This window comes from Sorex araneus, chromosome 6 (genome assembly GCF_027595985.1).
Source record: "Sorex araneus isolate mSorAra2 chromosome 6, mSorAra2.pri, whole genome shotgun sequence".
NCBI lineage: Eukaryota > Metazoa > Chordata > Mammalia > Eulipotyphla > Soricidae > Sorex > Sorex araneus.
Window position 1 is genome coordinate 116,114,755 of NC_073307.1, and position 24,782 is coordinate 116,139,536.

The 24,782-nt window shown below is 38.7% G+C and overlaps 1 protein-coding gene across 1 annotated transcript in view; it reads right to left on the minus strand.

The window, feature by feature from the left end:
* Positions 1-24,363, minus strand: part of COPB1 (COPI coat complex subunit beta 1) — a 43,599-nt gene extending 19,236 nt beyond the window's left edge. Inside the window, exons 1-12 of the mRNA XM_004613581.3 lie at positions 24,240-24,363; positions 23,370-23,539; positions 19,531-19,760; positions 18,651-18,820; positions 16,176-16,290; positions 13,943-14,035; positions 10,914-11,051; positions 6,240-6,359; positions 4,308-4,415; positions 4,079-4,225; positions 1,891-2,036; positions 284-380 (exon numbers count right to left, since the gene is read on the minus strand). Coding sequence (XP_004613638.1) covers positions 284-380; positions 1,891-2,036; positions 4,079-4,225; positions 4,308-4,415; positions 6,240-6,359; positions 10,914-11,051; positions 13,943-14,035; positions 16,176-16,290; positions 18,651-18,820; positions 19,531-19,760; positions 23,370-23,460 — 1,455 coding nt within the window. The 5' untranslated portion in view covers positions 23,461-23,539; positions 24,240-24,363. The remainder of the gene's footprint in view (positions 1-283; positions 381-1,890; positions 2,037-4,078; positions 4,226-4,307; positions 4,416-6,239; positions 6,360-10,913; positions 11,052-13,942; positions 14,036-16,175; positions 16,291-18,650; positions 18,821-19,530; positions 19,761-23,369; positions 23,540-24,239) is intronic.
* Positions 24,364-24,782: the final 419 nt, after the last annotated feature.

Consider the following 24,782-nt stretch of genomic DNA (forward strand, 5'->3'; position numbering starts at 1 on the left):
TGGTCCCAGGAGTGATTTTTGAGCACAGAGCCAGGAGGAAGCCCTGAGCACTGCTGAGTGTGATCCCAAAAAACAAAACCCCACACCAAACCAAAACAACACGAAAAAGATAGTAAGGCAGAAGAGTTGGAGAAAAGAAGGGTAAGAGAGTAGAGTAGAAAGAGTGAATCTGTTAATCCAATGACACTAGAAATTTATTGGTGTGCGCAGCACTGCAAATTTTATTTGGAAAATGGTAAATTAATTTTATTTGGGAAATCAAGGAGTTTAAAGTAAAACATACCTCTCCAAGGGACCTGCGAACCTCTGTCATTACACTTTGAATATCTTCCTTGGTACTACAATATTCTCCCAAGATCCATAATGCTCCTCGGTAAATCCTAGGGGAAGAAGACAAATTCTATAAATCTCAACAACTCTTATTAAAGTGGAGAACTTTTCAAATTTCAGCAGGAACAAGAAACAATATGTGCTATTTTATCTAGTGATTTATTAGATTTTGGGTCACACTTGGCAGTGCTCAGGGTTCACTTCTGATGGTGCCTGGGGGACAAGGACTAAACCTGGGTCAGCTATGTACAAAGCAAGCACCCGACCACTGTCCTATCATTCCAAGCCCTAAAATGTGTCATTTTAATGAAAAAAGTACTTAACTTTTTGTTATTACTGAAAAGGAGACAAGGCACTGAAACAAAAATACTTTCCAAGTTAAAAATGTTAAACTGAATAGTTAAGTCATTTTTCCCAGAGATCTTCATTAGATTTATTGAAAATTTAATCCTAGAAACTAAAGTTCAAAGATAGTATGACTATTAAAGGCAAAACTTATGACTTTCTTTCCTAAAGTTGCAGCAAATCTCAACCAGTTTCATGTATAACAATATATTTGGGAGTATTAAGAACAACTTTGTAGAATTCCTATCTTTTCTATTTATGCAGATATATTACAAGTGTGATATCTACCCATCAATATCAATAAAGCAAAAATTGGATGCAATAAGCCTTTCTCCTTAGCGAAGACTACATACAGAAATACAGACTGTTATATTTTAAAATTTCTCACTTCAATAAATGCTAGAGGGAGATAGAAATAATACTGTCCAAAAATTAATACTTGAAAAAAGTCTTAGTAACCTTAGGATTCAGAATGTTCTAGTCAGGATAGAGAAACCTAGCTCAGTCAATCCTACAAAACAGAAAGTTTTGCCTGTCGATTACAGAATTAGCCAAGGGAGTGGGTGAAATGATGTTTACTGCTATACTTATTTTGTCTTTTACAACTCAGGACCTACCCATGACTCTGTGCTCAGCAATCACTCCTGGCAGGGCTTGGGCAACCTATGGGGTGCGGAGATCAATCTCTGCAAGTCAAGTGCCTTCCCCTCAGTACTACCAGCGTATGGCTCTCTGGCTCCTTTACCTGACTCTCTTGACTCTCCCCTACTATATTTTTTAATCAACCAATGCTACAAAGATAGAAAATGTTAATTTGACTTACATTTAAATGACTTTAAAACCACTTGACAGTGCCAGAAAGATAGTACAGCAGATAGGGTACTTGTCTTGCAGTGGCAACAATTTGATCCCTGGTGTCCCATATGGTCCCCCAGGCTCACCAGGACTAATTCCTGAGTGCAGAGCCAGAAGTAGCCCCTGAGCACCGCCAGGTGTGACCCCAAACCAATAAATAAATAAATAAATAAAACCATCTGACAGATATTGGGCCAGAGTGAATAGTACCTTGCCTTGTATGTACTGACTTGGGTTTAATTCTCAACACCACATGTGATTCTCTGAACCCAGCCACCAGAGATTCTTGAGCACCGAGCTAGGAGTAACCCTGAGCAACACTGGGTATGGTCCCCAAAACCGAAAAATAAATAAACCTACTTGACAGATTTAATAGCATGAAAGACTTCAAGCATCTTCTCAACAATAAGCATTCTTAGGTTATCAAAGCGTTGAATGGCCTCACGAACAAACTCCAAGACATCAGCAGCTGCTGCTTCATTACTGTCACTGAGAAATTCCATTAACTAAAAAATTTAAAAGAAAAACAGGATAATTACATTATATTTACTAAGTACTGAGATTTAAGAAACAAATTAAAATATTCACATAATTGATAATTTTCAAACACTTATAAATTGGTACAAGCACTATTATATAAACAAAGTTATGATGGTTTCTTGGTTAATTCAAGCAGCAAAAAACTATTTCAAAACTCACCAGAAACAGAAATCAAAAATCAGCAACTCAAAATGATTTGTATACCCATAAAGTATAACTCAAACCACAATCATTTTAAGAGAAAATTCAGAACTCAGATGCAAAATTTCAAATAATATATTTCATTTTTCTGAGGCAAAAAGCAAAATATTCTACATATGTACAACTTTCCTAAAAAGTGATTCCTTTGACCTGAACAGACTATTTTAAGGTAACATTTTTTACTGTCACAAAGGCTTAAAGTGCCTGCCAAGCAAGCATATGCTCTGTCACTGCCACTGTCATCCTGTTGCTGATCGATTAGTTCAGGCGGGAATCAGTAACATCTCCATTGTGAGACTTCTTGTTACTGTTTTTGGCATATCGAATACGCCACGGGTAGCTTGCCAGGCTCTCCGAGAGGGGCAGAGGAATCAAACCTGGGTCAGCCGCATACAAGGCAAAAGCCCTATCTGCTATGCTATAGATATTAGCACATATCTAACATAAAATTATTTCTATTAAGTCATAAAAATTACTTCTATAAAATGAGATAAGCAAAATATATTTCCATTAAATTTACCCGGGTTGGTTGAGTGAAAGGCAAACACCCTACCAGCTGCGCTATCGATCCAGCCCAAGCATATGCTCATAGATTCAAATTCCTGGTGATCATCATACACAGAGAGTTTGACCCTTACAGCTCTTCTGTGATCTGCAGCACTGAAGGTGATATCCTGCTACACTGAATCAAATGTGTATGAGCACCACAAAAAGATGTGGGGCTCTTGGAGAGTACCACAATTAAAAAAGATGTGCAAGTGCTATGGAGGCAAAACCAGGAAGTATAACCTCTGGTAAGTATGTGTGTAGCACCACTGCAACCCTCAGTGAGTACAATCATTACTTGTGCTTGCCTTGGAAACCTGCTGTAAGTGCCACAAATAAAGGGATGCAAAGCTCAGTATGCACAGCAGCTGAGAATATAAGCACTACAACCAGTCTATGACCCCTGGTGAGTATCACAGGAAAAAATGTGCAAGCGTGGGCCAGAGAAAGAGTACAGTAAGTGAGGCGCTTTGCCCTGCAAGCAGCCAGCCCCAGTTTAATCCCTGGCAACACCTATGGTCCCCTGAGCTCTGCCAGGAGTGATCAATGAGTGAAGAATCAGGATACAAGCCCTAAGCACAGCCAGATGTGGCCCCAAAATAAAACCAAACGGTGATTTTCATTAAAAAGGGGGGTGGGGTGGCAGGAGGGATCCTGGGACATTGTTGGTAGAGAATGGGCACTAGTAGAGGGATGGGTACCTGATCACTGTATGACTGAAATGTAATCATGAAAGTGTATAAGACTGTAACTGTATCTCATGGTGATTAATTTAACAAAACAAAATAAAAAAAGAGACAGTGATGGAGGGTCATGGGCATTTTGGTGTGGTGGGGTCTAGTAAGTTTTGCATATCAATACCATAAACTTTAACACTATTATAACTTCCTGAACTATAAAAATAGTAATATTAATAATAAATACAAAAGTATTTTTTTGATTTAAACACGTACACAGGGGCTAGAGAGATAGCACAGCATGCAGGGTGCTTATTATGCATACAACCCAGGATCAATCTCAGCCTTTTATGTGGTTCCTCGAGTACCCCTGCGAGTGATCTCACTGAGTGCAGAGCCAGGAATAAGCTCTGAGCATCACTGAGTATGGCCTCAAAACAAAGTCAAAAACAAAAAAGAGTGGAAAGATCCCTTCTAATCATAAGATTTAAGAATTTCAGATACATAAGAATTTTGTGTGTTCTGCTGAGTAAATTTTTTAAGAATTTAATTGAAAATTGGATAAGGTTGTCAGAATTACATACCACAGGAATAACATTTGCAGCCATATCTGGAAATCGAACAGAACAGGAATGCAATGTTCGAACAAGAAGCTGTCTGTATTTATCAGTATCTTCATGCTCAGACACATTATTTGTTTTAATCACTTCCTTCTTCAGAACAATAACCAGCTGAAGAACAAAGTTAAAATAAGTAAGAATTGTATCAAAATTGTCCTGTCAGCTTATAAAGCTTGTCAGAGTTTTGTTTTACCTCTTCCACATTCCTAGAAGAGACAAGATCCAGTGTTAACTGCAAAGTTTTCTTGCGTACTTCTAAGTCTGGTGTGCTCAAGACTCTCAGGATGTCCATGACCAAATCCTGAAAAAAAAAAAAACAACAAAAACCCCAAAAGTAATACCAATATTTTTATCACAAAAAAGCAAATCCTGACTATAGAATTGACGGTTCAGTCCAACGTCACCTTAATTATCTTATAAATAATAAAAAACAATACTGGTTGAAGAATTAGGTAACTAGGTTTCCATCTAAAACAGAATATGAAACATCATCACACATAATGAATTCAAAGTGAAAATGCTTGTACTTTGACTCTGTCAAGTTTCCAATCCAACTTAGTTTTATATAAAATACAGAAATCAGAGACTAAGCTAGACACATTTAGAAAGAGGGGCATCTTACAGGATACTTGGTTAGGTCTCTTCAACAAATCAGTGTCATGAAAACAAGACACTGTCAGAGGCTCAAGAAATAGTACAGGGCTAGGACACTTGCTTTCCTCTTCCTTGAGGCCCACCTGGTTCAACACCCAGGCACTACAAGGTTCTCTGAGCAAAGAGATTCCTAAGAACCCTGGAGCACAGCTCAGGGCCGGCCAATTCCCTCCTCTATCAAAGCCCTCCACTCCAAAAAATAAGATACTCTCAAATTAAGATACGCAAAGGATATCCTAAGACATAACATATGACCAGGAGGTAGACAGACCAAGTACAAAGAAAATTTTTTGCAATTATCAGTTTTGAATTAATAATTTTATAAAGCATATGTTATTTTGAGTCTATAGGAAAAAGCAGTAATTTAAAGGTACATACTCAAGAAAGTATGGCAGATAAACAGAATCAAGACATTAATTTACTAGTGATTTTACTTCTCTAAAACTTTACATTAAAAAAAAAATTCCTTGATTTAAAAAAGTCCCAAAAGGTGCATACACTGCCTGAGCCTGTGTGCTGCCTGAGCCCAGGTGTTGCTAAGTGCATGTGTCACTGCATCTCCCCTACTGAGATGTGCACGTTGATATATAATGCTGGCATGTGTTTCTGGAGAAGCCCTTGTTCTCTCTTGAGCACATTACTCTCTCTCTCTCTCTTTCTCTCCTCTTTCTCTTCTCTCTCTCTCTCTCTCACTCTCTCTCTCTCCCTTCCTCAAAACCTTGTTCTCTCTTGAGCACATTACTCTCTCTCTCTTTCTCTCTTCTCTCTCTCCCCCTTCCTCAAAACCTTTAAATAAAATCTGTTTTATACTAAAAACAAAAAAGTTCTAAGAACTCTGAAGTGAACTCTACAGAAAACTTTTTTCACATTCACTAATTAATATCTTGCCAGATTTATTTGCGTCATCATACCCCCTCTACTCCTAATCATGACAGAGAGTCACCCAAACAATGGATGACTTTACACTATCATAATATAATGATGAGATTCAGAGGACATATAAACACTAAAAACAATCCTATTAACTGATAAGCATTATATATTTACATTTTTCAAAGTTCTTTCAGTAATATACATTTTTTGAAAATTTTTGTTCTGACATATGACCATCACTTACTTGTCATGGACTTTATTTTCAGAACAATCATTATCAAATACGTATGCTGGTAATTTTCTATTAAACTTTTATTCTAAGTTTTTTTTTTTTTAAAAAAAGTTTACATTCAAAATGAATAAATTGTCAAGAATACAAAGTATAGCACAAACAGGAAAGGTAAATGTATTATAAAAATTCATGTTAGAAACATTTTTTATGACAAAGACAATATCCCAAAGGGTTAAAGTGATTCAAGTTACACATTAGCAACCAAAACTTAATGTCCAGACTTTAAACATTTACATTAATCAAATAGCAAGGCTTGAGAAGTATCTTAATAAGAAACTATTTAGTATTTCTCTTTCAGATATTTACCTGTAGTACTCGTTCATGAGCAGGATGTTCTTTTAATTCTATCAATCGATCCAGAACTATGAGCTTTACATTGTTGTCACTCTCCTTAATAATCAAATCAATGTAACACTGAGCAGCAGCCTATATTAAAAAATATATGTATATATAGTCAGAGAACACACTGATATGCCTTTAATACAAAAAGCAAAACTAGCCCCAAAGGGTCCCCAAATTCCAAGAAGCCTAAAAACATCCACTACTCCCACCTGCACTTGTTCTCCTTTATACACTTTTCTCAGAGAAATGTATCCCTCTATTCTCTAAGTTTGACACACTTCACAATTTTTCAAGTTTACAAGAGATTATAGGGGCTGGAGTTATAGTACAGTGGGTCGGGTTGACCCAGGTTTGATCCCCAGCATCCCATATGGTCCCCTGAGCACCGCCAGAAGTGATTCCTGAGTGCAGAGCCAGGAGTAATCCCTGTACATTGCCGAGTGTGACCCAAAAAGCAAAAAAAAAAAAAAAAAAGAGAGATTATAAGGATCAAAAATTAAGAGTTGAAACTAAAAAACAGGCATATAAAAGGAACAGAAAAGGGGCTGGAGAGATAGCACAGCGGGTAGGGCATTTGCCTTGCACGCGGCCGACCCGGGTTCAAATCCCAGCATCCCATATGGTCCCCTGAGCACAGCCAGGGGTAATTCCTGAGTGCAGAGCCAGGAGTGACCCCTGTGCGTTGCCAGGTGTGACCCAAAAAGCAAAAAAAAAAAAAAAAAATAAATAAAAAATAAAAGGAACAGAAAATCACAAAAGAAAAACCAAAAACCAAACTTTTAATTTAGGTGTAATGTCTAACATATCTTCATTATAACACAAAAAAATAAAGAATCAAAAGATCACTGAGTCATTAAAAATTTTTATCATTCATTTATCAAATTTATTAATAAGACAAAAATATTTAAAATACCTTGGAAAGTCATTAATGTTTAAAAACAGAGGACAAAGAAGTTAACAAAAAAGAATTCCCAAAGACAAAGAACAATTTCCTCACCCAAATACTACAATGAAACTAAATATGAAATAAAATTGAAATAAATAAAATTGAAATGAAATAAAATACTGAACTAAAATTTGTAGAATATTTATACCACTATCATGAAATAAAGAATGCAGAAGAGATGAACAGAAAGGAGAGAGAGGATAAAAAGAGAAGGGACAAGTTTTTGCTTTGAGAAGAACTTCAATTACTAAGTATTAAATGAGTGAAACAGATAATTAGAATAACACAATAATAAGGCAGGAGTAGGGCATTTATTTGCCTTATATGTACCTGACCCAGATTCCAACCCCAGCATCCCATATGGTGCCCCAAGCACTGCCAGAAGTAATTCTGAGTGCAGAGCCAGGAGCATGGGGACGGCTGTGTGTTGTGGCCCCAAAACAGTAACAAAAAATTATTAAAAAACCCGCAATAATAATCATAGAAGAACATCTACCAGTGGATGTTAAAATTAACTGATGTAAATTTGAGGTGAAACAGTATCTGCAGCTTCAAAGTAGCTTTCCATTTATCAATTAAATAGTAAAAAAAAAAAATGAAGCTCAACAGTGAAGAAACTAGGCAGTGATAAGATATAAAAATAAAAAAATATATATATAAAAATTATGTACTCTGTGGAGTTCATTCCCAATTCAATCAGCCAATCAATTCAATGGTTGAACAAATAGCAGTACTCCTACTTACTTAAAAAAAAAAAAAGAATTATGTACTCTAGGTTATTATACACTGAGAAGAATGTATCACTTCTAATAACTCTTCCTGAAGATGTAACCTCAATCTAATTATGGGAAAATATCCCATAAACTAAATTGAGGGAGAGATTACAAACTGATTAGTTCTATTTAAAGAGTTGTGGTCACAAAAAAACAAGGAAAGAGTAAGGGGAAACCTGTCACAGATTAAAGACTAACATGTGACAACTAAATATAACAGTAATGAACTGGATCCTGAACAGAGAAAGGAGATTTATAGGAAAACAAAATTTAAATAAAATCTGTAGATTTTTTTTTTATTTCACTTTATAGGGCCAACCCTGGCAGGGCTTACTCCTGGCTCTGTGCTCTCAGGGATCACTACTGGTAATGCTTGGGGGACCAAATGTGGTTCAAGGGATTAAACTGGGATTGGCCCTTGCACAGGGCTGACCTGGGTTTGATCCCAGACATCCCACGTGGTCTGAGCACCACGAGGAGAGCCAGGAATAACCCCTAAGCATTGCCAGGTGTGACCCAAAGGAGCCTATGTAAACACAGAAACTAGGGCTGGCAGTGTGAAACACAAGTAATGTCACTGCCATACTATCAAACCCAAATATGGTTCCAACAGTAACTTTTAGTTTTGCCAATGATAAAATGTTTACCCAAAATGTGAACATTATGTAAAGCAGGTTGAAGGGTAACTGGAACTTTACCAGTTCCAATTTTTTATTCAATTTTTGCAATTGATTTCAGTGTAAAAAGTGTATTTTAAGTATCAGTGGCTAAAATGGAAATTCTCTTATCCTAGTTTTCTAGAAAAACTCATTCATTCTTCAAATATAGTCAGAATTCCTCATATAGTCTTGAGATAATAAACTAAAGAAGAGAAAGAAAATATTATTTTAAAAAGACTCACTGGAAACTTTAGGTTTGATCATTTGAGACTTAAAAATTCATCTTCCCTTTTTTATAGGTTTTAATATAATTAGGAAGAGAAATTTAAAATACCAAGGACCATTGTATATTTCACAGTAGAAAGTGGAAACAACTGGCATTTCTTTCTGTTTCTTTCTCTGTCTTGTCTCTCTTTTTTCTTATGTATGAAAGCAGGAAGGCAAGGGGGAAGGCCAGAGTATGTAAGGAATCAAGTAATTTTATTGAAACTTATAGATCGAGGCCAGAGTGATAGTATTGTAGGTAGGGCATTTGCCTTGCCAGTGGCCAACCTGAGTTTGACCCCAGGCATCCTATATGGTCCCCCCAGCTCCACCAGGAGTAATCCTGAGGGCAGAGCCATGAGTAACCCCTGAGCATTGCCGGGTGTGACCCAAAAAGCAAAAAAAATAAATAAAATGTACAGCTGTAGAATAACATTGGGTTTGTCCTTTCAGCCTTGCCACAAGGAACTTATTTTACCTTAAAGCAATGTTCTTCCTGTATGGACACAGGAAGATAGTTAATATTATGCTTTGTAACCTGGGAGCTGATTGACTCCAATAATATTTACTCCCAGGCACCTGCTTTCTCAACACAGTTGCCCTTAGTTCCTAGCACCCTGTGGAGAGCCTCCACCGGACGTGCTTTATAACAACAGTTGCACTGTGCTTGTAAATTGCACCGTTCTTCCTAAACAACACCTGCGTGCTTCGAAAACAACTCCTAATAAGGAAACAGGATGTCTTGCCACGCCCATAAGCTGTAACTAGCCTATCAGCTGTAGACACGTGGGAGTAAGCAAGCAGAGAGAGGTATATAAGGGGGTAAGTCAACTGGCTAGAGGTTCCTCCTCCTTAGTCCCTCTCATTCCCGTTTCTTTCCCCCTTCAATGGAAAGTCCCTGAATAAATCGCAGCAAGAAGGATCTCCGAGTTGCGTGTTTCTTCGCTGGTCGAAGCAGCGCATGACGGCACCCCAAAAGCAGGGTCCCGATGAGGGACAGAATGGACCCAGAACAAGCTGTGAGCTACCCTGGCATCGAAATGGGCCAAGCCAAAGTGCCACAATACTCAACTATAAGTTGAGAGCATGGTAATAGACAAATATTGTCATGATCCAAAAGTAACAACAAGACTAGGACCCTGCTGGGGCTAGGAAGACTAACCTGGCCTGAGGACTGTGGTCTGGAATATATAGTGAGATGTCCTCAGAAAGAACCAAACTTTAAGTCTGATGTATCTCTTACTGTGCTCATACAGAATGACATTGCTAGAAATATTTGAAGTAGACTTACTACAATTATTTAAGTAGATTACTAGCTGAGGAAATAAGAAAGTGACACACCCTTGTTTGGATCCCACCCTTGAGCAGATCTCCTAGTAGTAATCTCCTTAGAGATTTTGTTAATCTCTTAGAGAAATGGTCTTACCCCTCTTTGTTGATTTGTTAATGTTCAACCCACCTTTGTGTCACCACCCTATGTAACTGCTATATAAACTAAGAATGTAAGAGAAGGGGCAGAAGTCAGACAGAGGACACAGAAGAAGACCACAGAAATGAAGAGAGGTAATACAGAAGCAAAAGGGCTCCGGAGAGAGATCGGAAGAGACTAGAGGAGAGATGGCAGAGACAGAGAGAGGTTGGAAGAGACCAGAGGAGAGACTGCAGATAGAGAGACAGACGGAAGAGATTACAGCGGCACACACAGAAGGCTCACGTCCATGCACAGCGGCTCAAGTGCACCGAATGCAAGGAGGGAGAGAGAGAGGGAGAGAGGGAGAGAGTGAAAAAGAGGGAGAGAGAGCAAGAGCACTTCCCCGAGAGCCCTCGAACAACACACATCACACCCCCCTACAAGCACGTGTCTTCAAATTTTTTACATACAGCTATTTCCCCCTAAGTCATATGTCACATGACCACAATGTAAAATGCTTATCACTAAATTATAAGTGATCTAATAGCCCAACCATCATTTAACTGACACCAAAAGAAATAGTACCTTGATTGCAGTAGGAGCACTAGAGAGTGTCACTAATGTTCCAGCAGCTTCATATTTCACAGCAGGGCTAGATGACTGTAGTAAGTTATAGATGCAGCGAATGAAACGAGCCCTTTCAGATGGGTTAGCATGACAGACCTGGAAGAAAAGTTAGGTCTTAATTAACTTCAAGGAAGCTTGCTTTCTAGTCTTTGAAAAATACATGTCAGATTAGGACAGAGTACCTCATTCATATATGCTCTGTGTATCTTGGGGGGGTAGGAGGGGGATTTGGGGGTCACACAGGCAGTGCTCAGGCCTTTCTACTGGCTCTGTGCTCAGGGTTCATACTAATGGGTTCAGGGGAACATATGTGGTGCTGGGGATCAAACCAAGATTGGCCGAGAGCAAGGCAAATGCCTGAACCACTGTACTATTGCTCTGCGCTATAGATGCTACCTTTCTTAATTTAAAAGCTAAGAACTGTCTTGTACAGCCATCTCGAGATGTCTCTCAAACTGGAATGGATACTGACACTACAATATTAATTTCAGAAACTTCGGATAATTCTTATAGGTACTCATTCATCTATAATCTATACTTATTCCTCTCACAAAATATTTTCAAATGCTTATAACAAAATATATGAACAGGGGCTGGAGAGACAGCACAATGGGTAGGGCGTTTGCCTTGCATATGGTCGACCCAGGTTCGATTCTCAGTATCCCTTATGGTCCCCTGAGCACTGACAGGAGTAATTCCTGAGTGCAGAACCAGGAGTAACCCCTATGCATTCCGGGTGTGACCCAAAAAAGCAAAAAAACAAAACAAGAAAAAAAAATATGTATATATATGAACAATATACTCTATCCTCTGTACTCAAGGATTACATCTGGCAATGTTTAGGGAACCATATGTGGTATCAGAGACCAAAACCAGTCAAACCTGTATGATCTCTCTGGCCCCTGAATTCCTATTGAGAGCCTCGAAGGCAGCCCTAAATAATACACATTAAGTAAAAGAAACTATGTATTTACAGTTCTTACTTTACACAAAATGCCAAATTCAAATGATTGGTAACTATTGAGAGGAGTTTCTTTCCCATGAAACCACAGGCTGCTGTTACAGTCACTGCTATGGGCATCTGGCCCCTTAACATCCAATTTATAATAAAGTCTTTCCTAATGTATACTTTTGTTGCCTTCTAATGGTATCAGCAGCAAAAATGGATGTCATCAAATCTTTTATCTGAACATTCACTGTATCACTGTCATCCCGCTGTTCCTCGATTCACTTGAGTGGGCACCAGTAATACCTCTATTACACTCAGCTCTGAGATTTTAGCAGCCTCTCGTTACTCATCTTTCCCAATGATTGGAAGCTCTTTCAGGGTCAGGGGAATGAAACCTATCATTACTGTTTTTGGCATATCGAATACGCCACGGGTAGCTTGCCAGGCTCTGCCGTGCGGGTGGGATACTCTCAGTAGCTTGCTAGGCTCTCCCAGAGGTATGTGTATATCTTTTACTGTATTTGGGATATGAATATGCCATGGGGAGCTTGCAAGGCTCTCCCATGCGGGCAACAGACTCTTGGTAGCTTGTCAGGTTCTCCAAGAGGAAGAACAAGGTGAGTAAGGAGAGGCTGCTAAAATCTCAAGGTTGAGTGTAATAGAGACGTTACTGGTGCCCACTCGAGTATATTACATGTTAATGATATTTAATGAACATTAAAATGTAATAAATTATTTTAAAGGATACATCAATTTTAAATGTTGCTAATTAAATAACTAAAAACCCAAAACAGTTATCTAGTTTTAAATTTTCTCTCAGTGGCCTATAATGCTAGAATAACATACTGAAAATCTATTTCCTTTTTTTATACAGGCAACATAGAAAATACGACTTTTTGTTAGCTGTCAGATTTCCAAAGTAGCCTGATGTGTTTTTAAGAACTTTTTGTGGGCTGGAGAGATCATACAGGGCTACAGTATTTGCCTTGCTCATGGCTGATCCTAGTTCAATCCCATGCATCTGATGGTTGCCTGAGCACCACTAGGAGTGATCCCTGAGCACTATACCAGGTGTGGCTCTAAAACAAATAAGAAAGATCCTGAATCAGAGGTGGGGAGAATCTGAGCCACACCTAAAAGTGCTCAGGGGTTATTTCTGCTCTCTGCTCAGGAGTGGTCTCTAGTACTGCCTGGGATCAAACCATGTAAGGCAAACACCTTTACTATACTCCTTGGCACATATCTTGAATTTTATTTTGAACTCCAATCAATAATATATTCAGTAACTGATCAATGCATAGTTTCACTGTAGTTGTACTGGGTCAAGACTTGAGCATTTATAGAATTCTTTACAGATGTTTAGGAAGAATAGAAGCAAGGTACTTAGGAAATAGCTTGAATAAAAAAAAGTTCTAATAAAATATAAAATTACTTTTACGAAGTGTGATAAAATGTATTTCCATTAAATTTATCTTAATGTTAATTATAATTAATATATCCAAACTTATTAGATTTAAATTTCATTTATTCTATTAAATTCCATTATATTCAATATATCTAATAGCACTGTATTACTGTCATCCCGTTGTTCATCAATTTGCTTGAGCGGCCACCAGTAACGTCTCCACTGTGAGACTTCTTGTTACTGCTTTTGGCATATTGAATACGCCATGGTAGCTTGCCAGGCTCTGTATGCAGGCGGGATACTCTTGCCGGGCTCTCCGAAAGAGATGGAGGAATCGAACCCGGGTCAGCCACGTGCAAGGCAAATGCCCTACCAGCTGTGCTATAGATATTAGATATGTGCACATATCTAATAAAATATGAAATTACTTTTATTAAGTCATAAAAATTACTTCTATAAAATGTGACAAGTGAAATATATTTCCATTAAATTTATCTTAACGTTAATTTCATAAACTTATTAGATTTAAATTTTATTTATTCTATTAAATTCCATTATATGTAACATTTAAGAGAAACTCAGAAACTTATTAAATTCTTGGAGTTAATTTTACCTATCACAGATTAGTCTTACCTTATAAATTAGTTCAACAATAACCAATTGAAGAATGTCTCCAAATGTCTGAACTTGATCAATACAAGTACTTAGGTAATCCAAAGCTCGATCCTAAAAAAATAATATATTTATCAGCTCCATATTATTTAATAAAACAATTTTAAGCAACTTTTAAAAATGCACACAACTAAATACAAAACAAATGAGAAATTCAGGGCAAAAGAAATTAACTGAAGAAAAAAATGAAGGCTCTCATATAACCATTACCCACAAAGTCAAATACATTTACTACAAATGGGACACAAATTTGGCGTCTGAATTTTCTAGCAGCTAAAAAATGAAAAAAAAGAGGCTACATGATATCATGTATTTAATTGTTAAAAAAAAAAAAAACCAGCTACTTTAAGGTCTTTTTCTGAGAACTTTAGAGAAAAGTCTTACTGAATTTCATATATATGAGACTACGAAACAGAAAAATGGCCTTAACAACAGTACCAGCAAATTTTATTTATGAATATATTCCTTCACACAGATCTATAGCATTAACACCTAAAACAAAGGCCAATGAAAGTAGCTGTACAAAAGAACAAAAACATTGTAGCCTAAATAAATAACTTTTTACGTAATTTTGTTTAAAGATAAAATGGAGACATCTAGGTTTCAGAGTAATGGAAAGACTTCATATTTTTTAGTCTTGATGCACACTGTTTCTCACATTTAGATAATACTGGCTTGATAATACTCTTATTATCACTGTTCACTGTCACTGTCATCCCATTGCTCATCGATTTGTTTGAGCAGGCATCAGTAACGTCTCTCATTGTGAGACTTGTTACTGTTTTTGGAATATCCAATACGCCACAGGTAGCTTGCCAGGCTCTGCCGTGCGGGCGTGATACTCTCAGTAGTTTGCTGGGCTCTCGGAGAGGGGCAGAGGAATTGAACATGGGTCGGCCGAGTGAAAGGCGAACGCCCTACCGCTGTGCTATCGCTCCAGCCCAATACTCTATTATCACATTTAGATAATACTTGAAAAATTTCCAAGGTGAGATTCTACTGATAAACACAGAATCACTGCTAACCAACAAATGATTCTTAAACTTCAAGGACCAAAGGAGCTAAATCTAGAGTTGACATCAACTTACAAAATTTGAAGATCCAAGAGAGCTTCAATTTATACCAAAGGTCACCCTACCATCCCAGATATGGCTCAGGAGAGACCCTATACAAAGCTACTACTTTTTTTTTTTTTTAAGACTGATTTTATTTTATTTATTTTTTAATAAATTTATTTATTTTTAATTAATGAATCACCATGAGGGTACAGTTACGGATTTATACACATCTGTGCTTATGCTTCCCCCATACAAAGTTCGGGAACCCATCCCTTCACCAGTGCCCATATTCCACCACCAGTAAACTCAGCATCCCTCCCATCCTCCCTAATCCCATCTCCCCCCCACCCCACCCTGTCACTGTGGCAGGGCATTCTCTTCTGTTCTCTCCCTCTAATTAGCTATTGTGGTTTGCAATAAAGGTGTTGAGTGGCCACTGTGCTCAGTCTCTAGCCCTCATTCAGCCCGCAACTCCCTTCTCCCACATGGCCTTCGACTACATTATAGTTGGTGATCCCTTCTCTGAGTTGCCCTTTCCCCAGAATGTGAGGCCAGCCTCCTAGCCATGGAGTCAACCTCCTAGTAGTTGTTTCTACAATTCAAAGCTACTACTTTTGTCAAACACCTTTAGATCTATACCAACAGAGGAAAAACAGGTAACTGAAAGCCTTAGAGTATAGTGCTATGGCATACGACCATAGTAATTTCCATCAGTAAAAATACTGTGAAATTGCTCTATTAAATAATGCTGACATTTATATGAAAAGAAGAATGCACAAGCAAATTCTCAAGAATTGGTAAGAAACCTTTTTTTTCCCATAAAGAATAAGTTTAAAAATTAAAATGTACAAATTACATATACTTGAAAGCAAGATACTAAGAATATGGTTAGGCTTATGCGATATTTTTAGTTCTCTTTAAGTGTAGTTATAAAACTGTATTTTATAAAATACTGGGAAGACTGCTCGAAGGGCTGGGGCACATGCGACCTGTATGCAGAGCCCTCAGCACTGCTTGGCTTACTACTGAGTTGTACTGCACTATAAGACCTGGCACCAAATTTTCGGACCCACACAGCCTGTCAGGAAGGAACCCCCTTACTGCCATGCTCAGCCCCCAAACCCACAAAACTTCACCTGATCTGCATGAATTAGCATCATAAATGCATTCCTTTTGCAACTTGCATCCTTCTCATTCACCAGAAAATCATGTATCAGTTCAGGAGCATCAGGTATAAGATGTTCAAAATTTCTGTAAATGAAACAGGGTAATATGCATATTTAATAAAAACCTATTTGGCTCTTAGTAACTCTAAGAATAAGAGTAAAATTAACCTTCATCAACTTTTATAATCCTTTTCAATTATTTTGCTTTTTCAAAGTTCAAATTAGTTGGAATTATGAGTAGGAATAACAAACCTGTACTTTACTAAAGTCATAAAATTATACATTTCCTAATTCAACACAGAAAAAGTCAATTCATTCAACATGCTATCAATTAAATATTTTACTGATTCTGTCATATATTTATGACTATCAATGGTCATGATGACAACTTCAAGGTAATGAAGAAATCCTTTTGAAGAATTATAGGATAAAAGTGCTGTGAGTTTATTAGATACTATTTTTGTTTGTTTTTTGGGGGTCACATCGGATTACTCCTACTCTATGCTCAGGATTCACTCCTGGTGGTGCTCAGGGTACCATAAGGGATGCCGGGATCAAACCCAGGTTGGCTACATCTCTGGCCCTTAGATTCTATTTTTACTAATTTCCTTTTTTTTGGGGGGGAGGGGGCATACTCAGGAATCACTCCCAACACTGCTCAGGGAACTATGAAGTACCAGGGACTGAAGCTGGTGCATCTGAATGCAGAGTATAACTCCAGCAGTCCTGTGAGCTTCCTCCCTGGGCCCTCATTTTTGAAAGAAAAAAAATTGGGGGTGGGTCATACGCAGCAGTACTCAGACTTACTCCTAGCTCTGTGCTAAGGGATCACTCATGGAGGTGCTTGGAGGATCACGTGTGATGGATCAAACCAGGGTCTGCTATGTGCCTTTACCCCCTGTACCATCTATCTCTCTAGCCCTATGATGGAAATTTTTAAGCATTTGTAATACACAGAACCAAACAATAGCTTACTAAAATCTATCACCTAGCATCAACGATGATTAATTCATAGTCATTTTTGTTTTTTTAGTGACCCTGCACACTTTTCTTCCTATATGATTTTGAGGAAAACTTTCTTCTGTAACTTATATCATTCTAAAATTAAGGACTCTATATGAGGCCCTATAGCTTAGGGATTACAGCAATGATCTTATAAAACTAAGCACTATTTGTTTTAAAAACTAGTCATACTATTATCACATCTTAAAAAGTCTAGAGGCTGGAGAAACAGTACAGAGGTTAAAGCACTTGCTTTGTATGAGGACAACCTTGGTTCAATCCGTGGCAAGTGCTCCCTAGAACATCTCAAGGGAAGCCCCAAGTACCATCAGACACAGACTTAACAAGCTCTAGCAGCTCCCGAGCACTACTGGAGTGGCCTGGGTAGCCTAGAACACCGTACCTGGCCTCACACTGAGCCTCACCGTGGATGAGTCAGGAGGGGGCTTCAGGCCTCCAGAACACCACTTAGGAGGCTTCTAACCACTTAAAACATTCTAGCAATTTCTTAACATCATATGGACCTTGCATTCCTAAACTGTGGTTCAAAATCCCATGGTATTGTATAACTTAAACATTTAGGTGGTCAGAGAGCTAGTATAGGAGATAAGGTACTTGCCTTCCATGCAGCCAACTCCAGTTTGAATCCCTAGCACCATATAATGGGTCCCCAGAGCACTGCCAGAGAGCATTCCTAAGCATAGAGCCAGGAATAGGACCTGAGTATGGATGCACATGGCCAAACAATCCATAAAAAATTTAAAATAAATGTTCTGATATAGGAATAAGTACAAGGGTTAAGAGCCCGGCAAGCTACTGAGAGTATCCCGCCCACAGGGCAGAGCCTGGCAAGCTACCCGGGGTATATTCGATATGCCAAAAACAGTAACAATTCTCACAATGGAGACATTACTGGTGCCCGCTCGAGCAAATCAATGAACAGAATATCAGTGCCACAGTGCTACAAGGGTTAAGATGCATGCATTGCAGCTGCCTAATCTTGGTTCAATCCCTGGCACTATGTTAGTGGTATACGGGTGAGCAAAGTTGCCCTCCAATCCCTAGTACTACCCGGTTCCCTGTGCATCAAGGGAGGCAATCCTTTGGCTTTTATGGTTCCTTTGCCTTTTAATATCAACAATTTAATATTAGTAAGGAAAATATGTTGTGGCTGTCAATCAAAAGTATCCGCAAGCGGCTGGGAAGATAGTTCAAAGGGTTGAAGTGCATGCCCGCCAAGTACAGGCCCCCATTGTAATCTCTGACTGTTGTTAGCATTTTAGCCTCCCAATATGCTGGGTATGGCCTGGAAGTCCCCAACACTGCTGGAGAGGCCCCAAACAAACAAAAGTATTAGTAAACTGCATCCATCTACCAGCAACCACTTTGGAATTACTAGTCAGAAAAACCTAAAAATCAAGTCAAAGGAACATCTTTATTTACCTATATATAGTATAAATGGCCAAAACAGCATTTCTTCTGACATAGCTATGTCGATGTTCCAAACAAGCACGTATAGCTGGCATTAAAGGTTCCAGCAGTTCTGCTTCTTTCAATTTGCAAAGAAAACGAAGGGTTGATCCTCGAATGAATTCATTAGGATGTTGAAGATCCTGATATAAAATTTAAATATGAAATGTTGAGTTCTAGCACTTTACAAAAATAAATAATTTTTTAAATGCAGTTTTCTAATGAAAAAATATCAGAATGCAGGTTTGCGGAAAGTTTTATATTATCAGAAAATTTCCATCTGATTCCTACTGACTAAAGCAATTTTTGGTACCTCACCACATCAACATCTTATATCCTATAGGTCACTGTATTTTATTAACACATACAAATTCACAGCAAATACCTGAAAAATTAATCCAAAGATCCAAAATTTTGATCTTTGAATTCAAAAAAATTTGAGATATAATAGCCATAATTTCAAAATCACATTTACAGTAATTGTTTATAACTTCAGTTCCGAATATCTATGACTTCAATCAGGTCTATGGTTCATAAAAAATTTTAAACAAGATATAAGAAATAGCTCAAAAGGTTGAGCATATGCTTTACATGTAGGAGGTGCAGGCTGGGTCCCCAGTACTGTATGATTCCCTAAGCACAGAGTCAAGAGTAACCCCTGAACATTTTCAGATGTGGCTCAAAATAAAAATAAATTAAAAATAAAAGCAAAGCCCATTTGACCGATCTCTTATTTAAAGTAATTTCTGAGTACTTTCAGGTGTCACTCAAAACAAAACAAAGCCCATTTGACCAATTTTTAAAAATAATTTAAAATCAAAACAGTATTAAGAAATAATTACAGCTGTCTTACCTTTCTATATGCATCACATACAAGGATCATTTCATGTAAAAGTCTTCCATCAGGAGTTGTTTTAGGAACTATTTCCCAAAATACCAAAAGTAATTTTTTAATGGTATGATCCTGAAGAGGTAGCACAAATCGAATGATAGTCATCAGAAGTCCAGGGAGTTTTTCACCATTCAGAATCATGATAATTACTTTTTTCAAAGCTTCAGTCTTTGACTTCACATCTCCTTTTTCTGATTCAAAAATTAAAGGAAGAAAGCATAAGCACAATCATCTCAAAAGAAAACTCCCCAGATTATTTTCAAAGCAGTTAACAAATTTTTTCCTACCCACTGATATGGTATGGACTCAAGTGACAGAAAAAGGCCTCTATCACAAATAACTAAATGTCTTTTCATTTATCTTGAAAACTAAGGATTTTTTTACATATAATCTGAAGACACTAAATTAAACCATGAATTAATGCAGAAATCACAGACCATGAATCTATACTTATACCAAATAATGTGTATCTTAAAAACACATCTTTGTTTTGTTTTATTTTTGGCCACACCTGGCAGTACCTAGGGGACCAAGGAGGGTGCTGGGGATTGAACTTTGGTTGGCTGCATGCAAGGCAAATGCCCGACCCACTGTACTATCTCTCTGGCTCCAAAACACTTTTTTTTTAAAGTGTAAACAGTTTGAGTAATTCTCAATTAAAAGCAGTTTTTAGTCAATGTGGATTTTCTTAACCACTATAACTGAGGGGAGATGGGAGTGAATGACATTTTTTCAACATGAGGAGATCTTTGAATTCAAAAAAATTTGAGATATAATAGCCATAATTTCAAAATCACATTATATATCAAGAGATTATAAAACTTTAGGATTTATCTTTCCTTTTTTTCCCTGTGTGGGGTAGGAGTATACCTAGTGGTTGTTGGGTGTGAGAGGAATATGAGTGGGGAGTCCCTCCCAACAAAGCTTGAGGGACAAGATGAAGCTGAAGGTCAAACCTGGACTCTGGCATACTCCTTTGATGGAAGAAAGTTAAAACATAATAATTTACAAGTCATTAATAAGAATCAAGGATGACAAATATGGGCCTGAGCAGGCAAACAGCTTGCCTTGAATGAGGCAACCTAGGTTTGATCCTCAGCATCACAAATGGTGCTCCATATCCCACCAGGAGTGATCTTTGAGCACAGAACTAGGAGCATTGTTGAGTGTGGTCACCAAACAATCAATATACAGAGGGGTTGGAGAGACAGTACAGAAGGTAGGGTACTTGTCTTGCACGTGGCAGACATGGGTTCCAAGACAGGAGTGATCCCTGAGAGCAAAGCCAACAGTAAGCCCTGAGGACCACCAGGTGTGGTCCAAAAATAGGAAAAAAAAAAAAAAAGAAAGAAAAAGAAAAAGGCAAAAACTAGACTACATAATGTCTAAATAGTTTATTCATTGAGATCAACTAAGCTGATATGTGTGTGTGGGGGGGGGGTAGGGAAGTTGCCTCTTTGCCCCAAAGCTTCCTGTCTGAATTGAAAGAAAGATTTTTTTTCTAACATATTTCATATTATTAAGAACAAAAAAATCGAAAGGGCATAAAACTTTATCTCTATAATGCAATGGCTTATTTAGTTTCAATTTTGACTACTTGTCACAAATTAATATATAAATCTAAATTTTGACGAAATAAAATTCCACTTGTAACTAAAAGCTTAAGAAAAGGTAAAAGTGTAAAATAACAAACATGAAAAATCAACACTACTTATACTTCATGTCCCCCACCTCAATTATTATTTATACCTAGAAGTCAAACTGAGGTGAAGGACACCTCTTTTTACATCTTCAACATTTCCAGAACTTATTTTCTCTCTATGAGTACTATCAAAAACATGGGAACGACAAATATCAATTCAATTTACCAAAACAAAATTTATTTCCTATTATAGGGACTGTCCAGCTAGTCACTGAGGCTCATAAGTAGATATATGGTAACTGTAGGTAAAGCAATTTAATATTTCAAACAAAAGAAATTTTTTTATTCAAATTAGAAACAAGTAGGTTTTTTCTCAACTTAATCCAGCTTAAAGAGAAAAAAAATCCATAAAAATTAGGACCCCATATTTATTTATAATTGGTAGAAGGAGGGACTATAATTTAAAAACATTACTGCGATTAGGGATGTTTAGTATTTTATGTTCCTCGAAACTATCATTTCAAATATTTGGAGGAGGGAATGTCTCCCAATCTTCTAAATTAACAATGGAAGTTTATTCACTATTAATGCAGTCTATCCTACTAGCTCAAGTAATATGAAAAATGAAAAGAATATATGTGGCTTTCTATACAGACAATAACTGTTTTTAAATGCCATGAAATTTTTTCCCTTTCTAAAAATAGGCCACAACAAAAAGCTAATATTAAATAACCTAAAATAAGAAAGTATTCCATTACTGCTGGCTAAGTATTGAGAACAGGAAAGTAAAATACTGTCTCGTTTCAAACTGCAAACTATCTTTCTTAAAGATATACCAAGATTGGGGTTGGAGTGACAGTGCCAGGTTCGATTCCCTGGCACTCCATATGGTCCCCCAAAGCCAGAAGTAAGCCGTGAGCGTAACCAGATGTGGTTAAAAAAAAATCCAAACCCCAAAAACCTCCCCAAAAGAAAAAAGAGATAGCTCAAGATCTTCAAGATCTGAAGCATTGTAATTTTCATTTTACTCTGTTTTAAACAACTTATCAGTTTAAGGTAAACTTGATTTTAGTAATTTACAATAAGCATTAATTTAGAAGGTGCACTGCTTTAAAAAAGTTCTTATGAATCACTCATAAAATGGAAACAATCATTTTTAAAATTCAAAAATATATTTTTTGGTTCAAAAATGTTTTACAAATGAAAAGCTTATGGGGTAGAGAGGTATCAGTACTTTGATTGAAGGGTATGCTTTAATAATAATACGCCCCTACAACATAAGACATTTAACCTCTTATAAATCAATGTTGTCTCAACAAAAAATATGCAAAATGAAGTTCCAGAACAGCATAGGTATGTTTTATGTATTATACTAATAGCCTTACATTTATGAATGCAAAAAAAAAGGGGGGGAACTTCTCTGGAAAATATATATCCATTCCAGTGTTTATTATTTTTCTTTTTGGGTCACATGTGGAGATGCTCAGGGGTTACTCCTGGCTCTGTGCTCAGGAATTCTGGTGGTGTTCCGGGGACCTTATGGGATGTTGGGGATTGGCGGCATATAAGGCAAACGCCCTCTCCACTGTACTATCGCTCTGGTCCCTCAACGTATTACCCTTAGAGTAAGCTAGAATTAAACATAATATATTACCCCATACTAACCATTATGTTGTTTTGAAGATTAATACTACACTATTTCTTTTTTAAGGGGGGCCACACCCACCCAGTGGTCCTCAGATCTTACTCCTGGCTCTGTGATCAGGAATCACTTCTGATCAGGTTGAGGCTGGAAGAGCGTAAGGGGGAGACCATCTGGGGTTCTAGGGATCCAACCAGTGCTGGCTGCATGCAAGGCAAATGCCCTACCCGTTGTGCTGTACTCTTGTTCTAGCCCCACTATTTCCTTTTTTTTTTTTTAACTTTATTAAGCTAAACCGAGATATTTCATTTCCAAATCCAACATTGCCAGTCTAATGGTAGTTTTCATTTTCAATAAAATAAAAAAAATTATTGAAGTTTTTAACCACTAGAAAACTGTTTTTATCACTACAGAACTGCGGGCAAAACCTACACATTCCAAACTATAAACTTGGAAGTGAGCACTTGATTTTTTTCAATGTCCTCATGCAGTTTTCAGAGTATCATCAGCACTTACCTAGATCATTTTTTAAGCTAATTTCAGATGGTGGTTCCGAATCCATCGGCACGTTGATTAACGTATAGCACACATTCTCAGCAGCCGTCATGGTGTCTGGTTATTCTGCGGGGGGGCCCCCCCTCCAACCCTCAGTACAGGACCCAAGGGTGCAGAAGATGCCCGAGAATCTAGAGAAAGCCAACAAATCTCAGAATGGGATTACAAATCCACGACAAAAATAGCAAGCACAGACCAACGAGACAAACGAAACGCACGACCAGGAGCGTTGGTCTAAAGTTCACCCGGCCTTGGCTCCTAAGGTTCTCAGGTGGCAGAGGGAGGGGAGTGTCCGTCTATCCCGGGTGCCACCAACTGGACCCACCGAGATAACGCACACACACACTTGCCAACCTCAGCAAGGTGCATCCCGGCTGCCCCGCCCCCGCGGAGGGCCACGAAGCCGTGAATGGCCAGCCCCGCCCCACCACACTACAGAACCATTTAAAAAAAAAATCCAAAGACACACATTGGGAACTGCTCGACTTAAGACCCCCGCCCCCGCGCCGCCCCAGGTGCACGGATCCAGATGCAAGCTTCCCCGCTTTCATTAGGCGGGGCTCGCTCCTAGACAGTGCTCCGTGCCCACACCCCGCTTCCCCTCTGAGCAATGCAGGCCTTGGCCTCCAAGGAGGACCCCAGGGTCCCGGGGAGGGGGCGACCCCTGGCCGGCACGCAGGGCGCCTCCCAGCCGTCCGGTTCCACTGGGCCAGGCCCCAAAGCCAGCGGCCTAGTCGCGCCCCTTCCGCCTCTCCCCGCTCCATAGCCGGTTTCCTCCGACGCAGCCCGCCGCCCCCACGCCGCCGGGCCGGAGGGCTCGAGGCCCGCTACCTGGCTCCGAGGGGCAGCAACGGGGGGCACAGCGCGACCGTCCACTCCGGGCTCCGACCGGCAGGAGCGGCCACGGCTCCGCAGAGTCCTTGGCTGACGTGGAAGGGGTGGGGAAACGGGACCGCAGCCACCTCGCACCTACTACGGCAAGCCGGAGCGGACATGCTTCGTCCGTTCTGCGTTTGCGCACTGCCGGGACGCCCGGCGCGGTTTTTTTTTTTTTTTTTTTCCCCTCTTCTTTTGTCTCTGGTTAATTGAGGCAGCAGCAGTAGGAGCGGCAGGAGTGGGAGCGTCTGGATGAAACGTGACCTGGCAAAAAGAGCGCTTGAATCTATCGCTGTGGATACGTAAACGCCACTTAGAAAGTGCTGCTGCTGCTGTCAGGAACTAAAGCAGCCTAGGGCGCAGGAGTGCGTGGAGAGGGGGGAAACACATTTTACAGGACTGCGTGGTCCACTGGAAAAGAGCACTAGACCGGGACCTGGAAGCTCAGCCACTTCTAAACTAGGGAAGTAACTCATTACTATTTCGAGACGTAGCGTC